The 12,179-nt window shown below is 46.6% G+C and overlaps 2 protein-coding genes across 2 annotated transcripts; one reads left to right on the top strand and one right to left on the bottom strand.

The window, feature by feature from the left end:
• Positions 1-8,620: 8,620 nt before the first annotated feature.
• On the top strand, positions 8,621-10,186 carry BO83DRAFT_327137 (C2H2 transcription factor; the record flags this gene model as incomplete). The annotated part of the gene is made up of 4 exons (XM_025528071.1): positions 8,621-9,385; positions 9,443-9,496; positions 9,596-9,769; positions 9,836-10,186. 4 exons carry the CDS (start codon positions 8,621-8,623, stop codon positions 10,184-10,186), a joined length of 1,344 nt encoding a protein of 447 aa, XP_025381887.1.
• A 374-nt stretch (positions 10,187-10,560) lies between these two features.
• BO83DRAFT_383727 (putative mitochondrial folate carrier protein Flx1) lies at positions 10,561-12,054 on the bottom strand. The gene is made up of 3 exons (XM_025532536.1): positions 11,839-12,054; positions 11,473-11,718; positions 10,561-11,353 (listed from the first exon to the last, which is right to left on the bottom strand). Exons 1-3 carry the CDS (start codon positions 11,954-11,956, stop codon positions 10,734-10,736), a joined length of 984 nt encoding a protein of 327 aa, XP_025381888.1. The 5' UTR covers positions 11,957-12,054; the 3' UTR covers positions 10,561-10,733.
• Positions 12,055-12,179: the final 125 nt, after the last annotated feature.

The following is a 12,179-nucleotide window of genomic DNA, read 5'->3' on the forward strand; positions in this document are numbered from 1 at the left end:
CTATGTCCTCACATTATGAATGACTGCAGTAGCGGCGTACATTGCATTGGACATACATATTGAGAATATATAAACTCCGTGGTCCGTAGGGAATCCACTCGGTGAATCTATGGGTCTAAAGCGAGATCGATTACCTGCCTAGTTGGCCAGGTCCACGGACTTTTTCCGGGAAGGCTAAACACAGCAGGTGCACCGGACTTTAATAAGGCATTTGCGTAGCCGCCGCCACTAAAGGGAAATCACAGGCTTCCGTCATGAGCTAAATAGAGTTCAGTGTTGAGATGTGGCAAGGATTCCTGGGTCTGTGTCAACCACAAAGACATATGGAATTCAATTGGCAAACATCAAGACGGTCAGATCAGCACAGAAAAACTCTTGTACATACTATACTGCATTGTGAATGGTAACAGCTTGCAACTGTTCCGATCAAAATGGTGCATCGCCATGGTCATGCTCTGCCTGTGTATCTTGTCGTCTTGCGCACATACGCACAATTCCCTTAGAGGCAGTGAGTACGAGGTGTGGATTCGGCATGGCTTCAGTGGTTTAAGGGCAAGCAAGACAGGTAGATCCCGGACAGTATTCGGTTGAAGTCACGATCAACCAGGGCTGTACTCCATCGTCCTCAGTGTAGGAATACGTAGTTGGTTGAAAACACAAGTGGGGGGGAGGAGCTCTGGATGGTCTGCCTGCGGATGACGATCCTCCAACTATATGGATCCTCCCTGTGAGCTTTTTTGAGACTGCTCCCACTCGCAGTGTCCGTCGAAATCGACATAAACGAGGCTCGGCAAGGGCCCCCGGAGAAAGGCTACTGCCTAGGCTATGCCCGCGGTGTGATGGGAACTGACATGCTGCATTGGCATGAGACAACCCAGCAGGTGAGATTAGTTATAGGAGTAATTGCGAGGGCACAGACATAACTAGCTACTACTAGTCAGTTAGTAGTGATACCTACTGTGGATTAGTTAGTAGATTAGTCAATAACTAGTCATTTAACAAGTGACTAAAAGTAGAGAATTACTGTGTCGATTCCGGGGATCCATCGCACCTGCTCCACTGCCCCGTTAGGTGCTCCGTTCCTGATTTTCCAGTCCATGCGGTGTGGCCGAATGGTTCCTTCCTTCCTCGGGGATAATGTCACGTAACCTTAGTGGTAAAGTAAGTAAGCTCGTATTTAACAGACCAAGTTTTCATTGTTTCCCCCCCCCAAAGCCGGTAGTAGTAACTATCTAGTCAATTGCCTCTCAACACAGCAAACTGAAGTACGTGAACAGAAAAGCACAGACCCCCATGCAATTGGATAAGTCTATATTGAAATAAGGCCTTCATATATATATATATATATATTTCTCTCTCTCTCTTTCTATACTCAATCATTCACTCTTTTGATCTGAAACATAGTAATGAAAAATAAAGCCGAAGCATTTGTGAACAAGTAATTTCAAAAAGAGCACTCTCCATAAGTCATGTCAAGTCAAAACCATGGTCACAAATGTGACATTATCAGGTACCGTCGCGGTACGAGTCGAACCGACTTTCAATCGGCTTTTGTTCGTCACAGACCCGGGCAGTGCTAGCCGGCACTATTGATCGGATGCGATTTTCTCTCCTGCATCTTCTGACAAGTAGCCCCCCTGCGATCACGAGGTGGTGAAGAGGCTGGTGCATTGGGCAGTCGACCTACATCATGCCTTACGTGCTGCGAGCAGGCACCAGCCGGCGCCTATATCGCCGTGGGGTGTCAAATCTGACTTTTGCTCCCAGGCTCTCCTTTCCCTCATTTCTTTTTCCCGAGCAGGAGCCGTGATGATCGACTGGCGGATCTCGCTCGGGAAGAAGGGGAGGAAAAAAGGTGAAACAGGGTTGGTGTGGCTTGGCGAGATTTCAACTTGTACGAGCTCCTTGTGCATCCTCGATAAGAAGTACAGATTGGGATTATGAGAATCAAGTAATAAATCATTTAATGATATTGTTTATCAAGAAATCGGCGGTCATGCAGTATAATTAGCACCAATGTCTTCTCCTGACTTTCTCTTGGAACCGAAAATGATTAACAGTTGGGCACTCAGCATCTCCTCAATGATATGAGCGTTGCTAGAATAGATCTGATCATTACGGAATAGCAAATCTTAGAATATAGAAAACTCCTTGTTGTGCATGATGGGGAAAATGGATCAAGCAGACAGACACTGAGGCTGTCTTTAGAAGCTGTTGAATACCATGAGAGGATTGAATGCCGATGTAACAGGGTGGATCATCACGACTAAACTTATTTGTGCATGCCTGCCTAGTATCTACTATGTAGGTAACTAAACTACTCCGTAGTCCTCACGAATCCGGAAAAGGTCAGGTTCGGCTAGCTCTAGACTGGCCTGAGCTAAGCTGCTGTGTTTAGTGTTGACACAATATGTAATCTGTATCATCATGGTACATACATGCAGACCGTGCATGAACCATACCTGATGATTTCGGGTCTTCACGAAAATGGACATCTAGAGACTAGAGAGCAATATGAGTAAGTACCTAGTATATATATGATTACTGTCTGCGTGCAAAAGAAACAACAAACCCCGAACATATGCTGATTACCAGGAAAAAGACCATGAATAAATAAATCTTCAACATGTAAAGACACATCCGTATAGTAAAAACCGACTAATGGTTGTTCCTATGATGTCACCGATTATCTCACTTTCTTCTCCTCGACACTGCGTGAAACCGCAAATGTGATACATCTCATGACTGTCAGCTTTCGCATCTCCTTAGATCCCATGTTTGAGATTCGATCGTTGTGGATCAGCTGCTGTCGCCTATGGATGTGCGAGTCACCACACCCTTCACCCGATCCAAACACGCGACGGATAGTAATTTTCTTTTTCTTCCGTTTGTAATATTTTATAGTTTTGAATTTTTAGTTCTTAGTTACCATTCATAATTATAGACACTTTCTTTTTTTTCTTTCTTTTTCCTTTGGGGTAGAAAAAAGATTGTAGTTCTGATATCCACAAATATGTCTGCTTATGTAGGTATGTCTGTCTGGCTGGCTGGTACCTACAGCCCGTGCAGTAAGGTTACTGTATGTAAGAATAGGTTTGAACTTTGCCGCAGTCTAATCCAATAGATCCTCACTAGGGGAATCCTTGGCCCTCGGGCCCACAATGTCGGGAACGCAGTGGTCGCTGTCCACGATCGATGAGGCCGGGAATAGGAGTTTTACTTACATGGTATGGAGTAGTTAATTTGTATGGCTCTTTGGCCCCAGCATCCCCTCGATGTGGAGGAGCACGGTTCAGCTGGAGCACGGAGTGATTTCTCAGAGGCCTCACCTATCTCAAGACCATCTTGAGTTGGGATCAGTAACCAAGTCAAAAATTTTGCCTCATAGAATTAGCGTGACCTAAAGAGGTTGGGCGATGGAATGGAACTGTCCGTCACCTGTAAGATCCACGGGTCATGGCTGAGTTTGAGCGGTTCCGAGATGAAGGCCCGGCCCGTCACAGCAACAGACAGGTAAGGATAAGGAAAAAAGTCTCGCCTTCAGAGTACATTCAGTTCTTTATTCATCATCGTCATATGTATCTAACCCACAATTTTTCCTTTACCCCTTTGTTTGAACTTGAATTCATAATTTAATTCAGATAATTCATCTTCATCCCTTTCATCCCGCGTATAGTTATACATCAAGTCAGTGTAATCCTTCCGTAAGGAAAGAAAAAAAAATTCTTGTTCAGCAGCTCTAGACCCGATTGATTGATCGTTCAATGACAGCAGGGCGTGCTCCATCAGACCTGAGCAGTGAAACTTCAGTGTCCAGTCATGCCAGAGGATTCAATGTTACACAGAATCAAGGAAAAAGGCAGATAGTGCAATCAGTGATCGGACACAGTCTGTCGACATCGGGCTTTTGGGACGACAATTGCATTTTGAAATTGTTAGAATACAATCTCGTAATGAATACAGAAAGCACTGGCCAAGATAATTGATACGTCAGGCACTACACAGTCTGCACTACCTTAGTGTAGCTAGTTACCTGCCTAGTACCCACATTAGCATGTTCCCTATTTTTCTAACCTTACTCGCCCCAATACTACTAGGTTTGCCTGAACTGAAACGAGGAAAGCGAGGTAGATCTGAGAGAGAAAGAAAGATACCAACAGAAAGAAAAAGCTAGAGCTATAGCCAACATTTCTGTGGTCAGCGACTGTGTGAGTCTAATACAATATTGGTACCAAAGTTACTGTTCTTGTCAGCCATCCATCCATCAGCACCAACGCGCAAAAGAGTCTTGCATGTTTCGACCTGGAGATGAACCCACTTTTTCAGGGGTAAAAGCATACAGAGTACAGAAGTACATGGTATTTCATAAAGAAATTCAGAGGATGCAGCATTCGGTGCTAAGAAAAGAGTCAGAGTGGGGTGGGTCATGGATGGGGGGAAGACAACTGGACCTCATTGGTGTCTACCTTTCTGATAAGACAGGAAGAGGTCCTGCTGGACTGGCCAAGATGTGTTTGGGGCCATCAGCCATTGAGATCTTTTACGTTCCCGATGATGTTTTACTCCGGATCATACCCATCAGTTGGAATTCTTGTAAGGTTCTTAGCCTTCATCCTGACCAACTAACGACCAGTAAGACTAGGTTACCGGGCCAATCTATCAGTACGGTAGGACGAGCGGGGGATGTGTTGGGATTTCCAAGTCGCCAGACGCGGCTGTTGCAAGAGTGAGGCACATCCACGCCAAGTAGAGGTGGGCGACAGTGGGGGCTTGACAGCAAATGAGCGGCTGGCGATTGCTACACTATTGATCGCCCGCGAGCGGTCCGTTGTGTAGCTCTGCCGGGCGAACCCTGTCATGCTTTCCCTCGCCTGACCAGAAGTACTGAGGTATTATCATGTCACGTCTCCCTTCCCGCAGATATAGCCCTTTTGAAATTTAGATTACTATTTTTAATTCTTAATTTTTATTTTATCTTTCTTATTTCAATGCTTTTGTCTTGTCTTTCTAAAGACCAGTGTAGTAAAAAGTCGAATAACTTCATTCATGTCCACCATCACATTGAATCTCACACCTTATTGACGGAAAGGTTTATTGAAGACAATGTGATCAAGTAGGCAAGATCAATGGCATAAGGTACAACTAGTTGTTATTTACTTGCCGCTAAGGCAGGTAGATGTGTGTGTGTGTGTGTGTGTGTGTGTGTGTGTGTGTGTGTGTGTGCCACATTCTACTGTCAATAAGGATGAATGGAGGACGATTCAGCTCAGCCAGTTCCTTCGATACATAATAATAGTACGTACTTACTAGTACCTACTTACTCTCTCTCCTACCTAAGCCCGTCATCGGAGTTCTCGGGCGCCCCGGCAGCGAACCAGCATCCAGGATGAAAATTACCGCTTGCTCCTGCAACCGAATAGCGATATCAGTGGGATGGGTTTTTCCATGCCTCGCAGCCGCGGAAATCCCACGGCGCGTATAACCAAACGACCGACAGCCGTACTATCATCCCCTAAAGTACCCCTTAGTTTTGGTGCAGGGTACTGGGATCATGTAGTTCGTACATAGGCAACCCCAAATCCTTTGCTCTATTAAGCTTGGATGCGGGTAAGTTTTGAGGGAGCCTTAGGGCCGGTTAGTGGCTCTCTTTGCTCACGGATCCATGGGCGAACCCCCATGGGCAACGAGGTCCAGTCGTAAAGATCTACATCCATTCAGGTGACGATGAAGATCCTTCGACCGGCAAGGTTGTCCGGTATGAAACCGCCTCCTATTTGCTGAAATGATTCCCAACAGCTCAGGTGCCTGCGTGGGTGACGAGGGTATCCTGGTTGTTTCACTAGCAGCTAGTAAGTAACTGGCTGACAGCCATAAATGATACGAGAATGGTAATGGAGCTGTGTCGAGCAGCATTAGTTCCCCGAGTAAGAGCGATGTACGGCACTATTCTCTCCCCTCCCTTTCCTACCGTAATCAGCCAGAGACGACATCTAGTAGCTGATCATCGAGTTCGGACATGGGGAATACTAGTCAGGTACTACATCAGCTCTATCTAACAGGTGTCAGAAGAAAAGCGCCTACTCCACTCGCTCTTTGAATTAGTCGAGGTCAATGCCCTTGGCCCAACCTCCTGGGTCAGATGATATGACTACTCGTGGTTTGTGGGATGTCAATTACGAGTTCGCATTCCATGCTTATGGTAGCCTGGGCTTCTGCCATTCTTCTCTCCTATCTAGAAGATGGTGGCGGCATTGCCAGCTCTACTTATGGTTGCCTCGTCATGCTTATCCGCTCTGATGCTGATTACTACTAATTAGGGATACCGAAACTCTCAATCATACCAGTTGAATCTGATGTCTTGGTAGTGTGTAAATATGGGAGTTTACCCCGGTAGACTATTTATATTCGTACTGTGACAGGGGAGCTGAATAGTAGTAAGGAGGCGCCACTCGTTTCTATTATGCGTGTATAGGATAAAAGATATATGAAGGGTTTCATCATACCTTAGGTAAAATGAGTCGGCAGCACAAAGTGCATTAGTCCTGATTACTACGGGCGATCAATACCTAGTAAACAGTATGTATTCTCTTCGTACCATCCATGTGGTGCGTGACTGTCAGCCCGATCGGAAGGTCTTTAAGCCTTCCGCGATTGGACTGAAGGGCCACCCCAAAAACCGAGTGGACCCCGATCCCCCCGGGAGAGCATCCATGGATCCCCATCTAAATCGGTACTCTCGCGGGAAAGAAAAATAAATAAAATAAAATAAAAAATGAGTTTTTCTATGGACCTCCTCGTATAATGGGAAGAGGAGGAGTATGATTGTCGACGGAACTAGTAATTTATCGCCCCATTCTCCGCTTAGAGAAAAAGGGACCAGATGGAACTTCGTGGGACTCGAGTAAGATGTGTCAGCCTTCTCTGGTGGCTTGGGTGTTCGGGACTGCAATGTACATGGATGGGGCAACCGCGATTCAGAATAATTGCATTCAGCTCCGTCAATCAATCACAAAATGCATGACGAGACGAGTGGAAAATAACCTACTGTGAACTTTGCGGCTTGCACCTAAATTTCGGTGACTGGATGGGGGTTTTGTTTTGGAAACTAGACATACTACTGATGGGAGCGGTCTTACCGTGAGCATTTTGCAAAAGAGAGAGAGAGAGAGAGAGAGAGAGAGAGAGAACATAATTCCCGATGACTATTATCCTAACTCCGATGTATTTCTCATATCCAAATGGTATCGTCATTAGCCTGTCATTCATTCAGTCATTCATCATTTGCCTCCCCCTTTTTTTTTCCCCGAGAGGCTTCGTATTGAGATCCAATACATCCATGACAAGTGCTGTCGTACATCCATACATCCAATACGTAAATGTACTAAATACCACTCCATACATTCATACGATGATACATAGTCATACATGCCTATCCACACCCACCCCCCGATTCAAGAAAAGAAACCACCCCCATACCTCAGCTGCCTGTTACTTTTCCTATTCTGGTGCGTACAAGCCTTCAGCTTGCTTAGCACCAACTAAACTAGCAGGCCAGATCCCTGTCACTGGCCACCCCGCTGCTTCCACTGCTCTGGGACACCGAGAAAGGGAGGGTGGATGAATGGCTAGCGATGTATATCTAGTAGTAGTTTAGTTCTAGATCACCGACCTCAATCTTTCCGGAGGGTCCAAGGAAACTAACCAATGCAAATTAGAAGATATATTATTTTTGTTATTCGTGTTGTTTTCTTCCCTACTCTTCTTTCTTATTTCATATTTCTTTTCTCTTCTCCCGATTCAACAAATAAACTAAAGAGCAATTAATTAGAAGGGAATCAAGACGGCCCGAACAATATAAGGGAAATACACACAGAGAGAGGAAAAGAGAAGGGCAAAAAAAAAAAAAAAAAAAAAAAAAAAAAAAAAAAAAAAAAAAAAAGGAAATTAATAAAAAGCCGAATAAACCTTACCCAAGAAGACAGGCTGAAGAATCAAGCCATATATTTGCTTATTGGTGATCCCCCATTGTCAAAATCAATGTCATAGCCCACCTCGTTGCGACTGCCGGCTACAATCCATTGTCCCTCTCTCCACTCTTCTTTCTTGCCCTACTCAAGAGCTTATATACATCTGGAGCCACTCTGGTCGGTTCTTCCTTCAGGGACACGCTCAGCTTGTGGGGAACTCAAATTCCATTGCTGATGCTGATGTTTGCTTTTTGAGATCTTGATCTTGATCTTGACTTGATACCCTATATATTTTATTTGCTTGTTCCCGACCTGTTTGCTTCTTCACTTCATCATAACCTTCCCTTGTTTTGTGTCATTATCAACAAGCAGTCTAGGCTCTGTCTTTCGAAGAAAGTGGGTGAGTGTCAAGTCTTCCAACTCAATACGACTTACCCCGCGAAGATAGCTTCAAATATTGTAGATGGGTTACTGAGACGTGATAGCAGGCAGTATCCTGTTCTTCTCATCGGTCCATCTGACTGTCTCTGTTCCCTCGCTCATCTTGCTCTCCAACCGCTTGCAATCAGCTCAGCAGGAGATAAAGGCGCTTTGGGGCCCTGTGGTGGAGAGAACGCAAAGTCCAGCAACCCTATTATCGCCATTTTGTCGAGATGGAAACTGCAGAACCAGTGTCATACGAATTTCCCGGTCATGCTGTTGGGGCGGTTGCGCCTCGTCGAATGATGGGCTCGAATGTCGGCCACAACTTTCCATTTTATACCAATCCGACTGGTGGCTATACGCTTCCATTCCATCAATCGTCGTCCCCTGCGTATAGCTTCGGACACACACTCAACCACCACCACCATCATCACCACCATCATCCGGGCTACCAGCATTATTTCGTCGCCGGCCAGCAACCGATTAACCCCCAGCCGGTCCGTCTATCCTCTGAACCACCATCCATCCAGCAAATTCCCGATATTCGGCCGGCCAAAAATGCCGTTAACCGGGTAGCCAGGGATCCTTTAATGAAGGTCGAGCACAACGGGGGCTCACAACAACCTCTCGGAGCCCAGTCCTCGAGTAACGAAGGAGGTGCACAGGAGAAGAGCTCCAGCTCCAACGAGGTTGAGTTCTCCACGGAGGTAGATATCTTGATGAAGGCAATTCAGGCCAAAGCCAGTGCTCAGTCACCGGGAGTGCAGTCTCTGCCACCACTGCAACAGTTGACACACGGGGGAAGCACCGGATACCCTCAGAGTTATACGATGCCAGTGACGACCTCAAGGTGCACTGTTATGGTCGAAGAGGCTCCATCGAGATCAGGCAAAAAGCGCAAGTATGCTTGCACTTTACCACAGTGCGGCAAGAGCTTCGCGCAGAAGACGCACCTGGATATTCATATGCGGGCTCACACGGGGGACAAGCCCTTTGTAGGTGGCATAAGAATCGAGAATTTTTGAGATATGACACTAATATTTTACGAAAAGGTGTGCAAAGAGCCATCATGTGGACAGCGCTTCTCTCAGTTGGGTAATCTGAAGGTAAGTCATGGAATGTTCCCCAAGATAATTTCCTATAAAGAGAGCTTCAACGCCATCGAAGATGTTGCAGATTCTCTAACGGAGACAATTGGTAATTAGACTCATCAACGACGCCATACTGGGGAAAAGCCATTTTCCTGTGATATATGTCAGAAACGATTCGCTCAACGAGGCAACGTTCGTGCTCATAAGATTACACATCAACATGCCAAACCTTTCACTTGTCTCCTGGATGACTGCGGAAAGCAATTTACCCAGCTTGGAAATCTCAAGGTGCGGAGACCAATAATCTTCAACCCTGAAACCAACACCTTCAATAGTAGCTGACTAGTATAACAGTCACACCAGAACAAGTTCCATGCCACAACCCTACGAAATCTTACTTTAAGATTCTCACAAGTGACAGAGGGAGATCACATGAGCCCACAAGACAGGAAGCTCTGGGAATACTTCGCTACATTGTACAAGAACAGCAACAAAGGAATCAAGGGGCGTGGGAAAGATCGCAGGATCTCGCCTACTTCACGGTCTGATCCCGGCTCCGACTCCCGCAGAAGGATCCAGCCTCTCAGCAGCAATGATGACAAGATGCGCCGAGCAAGCTATGAAGATACATCTATGTATAACGGGGGTTCTAGCAGCGATGATGACGACGCAGAACCTTATTACATTGAGAGGCAGGCTCATTGACATACCATACCGGCTTTCTCCACATTTTTAGAATCTTGTCGCATCATTTACATTGCCCTCATTTGTTACTACGATACCAGTCTCGTTCGTGTTTATTTCGTTTTGCCTCATATAACCCGCATATCATGTTGAATATGATGTTCGCCTGGAATAGGGCCTTCCCAGATGTTTCGTTCGGCCTGAAGACTCTTCTTATGTACATCAGCGTGGTTCCCCCTTCTCTTTTCTTTCTTTTCTGGACATATATCCCTGTGGCGGGTAAAGCCCGTTTAGTACGTTCTGGTTCTCAACATGTTGATATATATGATTATACTACAACCCCTACAACTCCAAATATAATACATGCCAATTCCTGGCAAATAGACATTATTGATTGCAGGCGACAGGAGCCTTAACGCATATATACACACAAAGATCATATAAGGTACAAGGTACAACCTGCACACGAGCCGGCGGATGCGAGATCTGAGCAGCTGTGACATATGTCCGATAGGTAGACGTAGTTGCCTCCGCTTTCCGCGCGGAAAAGGCAACAAATTCCTCTCTATCAAAGGTTGGATAATAACCCTGGTAGGTACGCTCTGGTATTTTCATACACCAGGAAAGTGACCCACGTACTGGGCAACACGCGCAGCAAATTGGGGCCAAGGCCCTTGTAGAAGCCAGTGATACCTTCTCTGGCCCAAATCTGAGCAACGGCATCCCTGACGCCCGAATACACGAGGTGAGCGTCGTATGTCTGCAAGCGAGACCGCAACACCTGATACGGATAGGTAACACACCCGGCGAACAGTTTCGACAAGCTGGAGATCACGAATAAGTCTACATTTCCCAGCTCCCGTATCCTCGACCGGGCCGCGTCCGATGACAGCGACGACACATGACTCGAACCAGCATCTCGTTGAATGCCAGTTGTTCCGGCCGGAGGAGCCATGCGGGAGCGATACAATTTCAATTGCTCGTAGGCCATGAATTGAAGTGCGCCATGGCTGACTCCAAACAGAGCTGGAACCAAGCCTCGATAAAAGCCCGCAATACCCTCCGAGCGAAGAATCTCCTTTGCTCCCGTTGTGAACGACGCGTATGCTCCGGGGCTCTGAGATCCTGTCGACAGCATGCGGGTTTTTATCACCCAGATCGGATTGGTTAGCGCGGACGTCAACATCCCTGTGAGAATCATAATTCCGCAAATTAGCCTAATCTGCCGTTTCAGAACTGCCTGATCGGTGCTTTCTTGGGGGGAAAAGACATCGCAGGTCTGTTTCCTTTTTGCTTCGGGAGCGTACCTGCAGATCCTGAGGCTAGGAAGTAGTCGGCCGAGGTGAGGGCCTGGTCTTCATAACCACTGCGCCAGGTGCGCATTACATCCTTGATGTTGCCGTAGCACAAGAAGTACAGCGCCCAACTTGTGGAATTCCCAACTATGTTGGGTGTCAGACCTCTGTAGAAGGCTTTGATGCCGCCCTCATTCTGGAAGATCTCGCGGATTACTGGGACTGAACCGCCGACACGCGAAGAGGATAATCGGTCGACTAGAAGACGATATAGCAGATTGATACTACGTCAGCCATAGCTTCAATACTGATTTGACATTCGTGATTGATCCGCGCTCCACGTCTCGTCTTTTTTCCCCGGAGAGATGAAACACTAACCTTGAAGCCGGGTCTTGATCAGATCTAGCGGATGCAGACAGAGCGTCGAAGCGATTCCGGCCGTGAATCCCGCTACGGTCTCCACAAAGGACGAGGACAAGCCATCCTTGCCAGTCATTAACCCTTCAAGTCCTCCTGGAATGTGCCGCTTGCAGGGGTTTGAGATTCTAGCCGGAAGTGTCGGGAGGATTGAAGAAGTCCGGATTCGGTCCGGAATTCTTTTGGCCAAAGATCTGAGCTGGAGCTAAGAGTCGAGTTCAATGCGCTTGGCGGGCCGAAGCGCCCCAAATGTCCGAGGGAAACAACCGGATACTTCTGAAGAGACCTTTTCTACGACTATT

Source organism: Aspergillus eucalypticola (assembly GCF_003184535.1).
Source record: "Aspergillus eucalypticola CBS 122712 chromosome Unknown BO83scaffold_53, whole genome shotgun sequence".
NCBI classification, from domain to species: Eukaryota; Fungi; Ascomycota; class Eurotiomycetes; order Eurotiales; family Aspergillaceae; genus Aspergillus; species Aspergillus eucalypticola.

What these genes read in the sequence shown, in the direction of transcription:
- BO83DRAFT_383727 (XM_025532536.1), bottom strand. Translation starts at nt 11,956, where the DNA reads ATGACTGGCAAGGATGGCTTGTCCTCGTCCTTTGTGGAGACCGTAGCG. An exon ending in GATCAAGACCCGGCTTCAAG is followed by an intron (nt 11,719 to 11,838) that starts GTTAGTGTTTCA and finishes ATCGTCTTCTAG; the next exon opens with TCGACCGATTATCCTCTTCG. An exon ending in CCTAGCCTCAGGATCTGCAG is followed by an intron (nt 11,354 to 11,472) that starts GTACGCTCCCGA and finishes TGATTCTCACAG; the next exon opens with GGATGTTGACGTCCGCGCTA.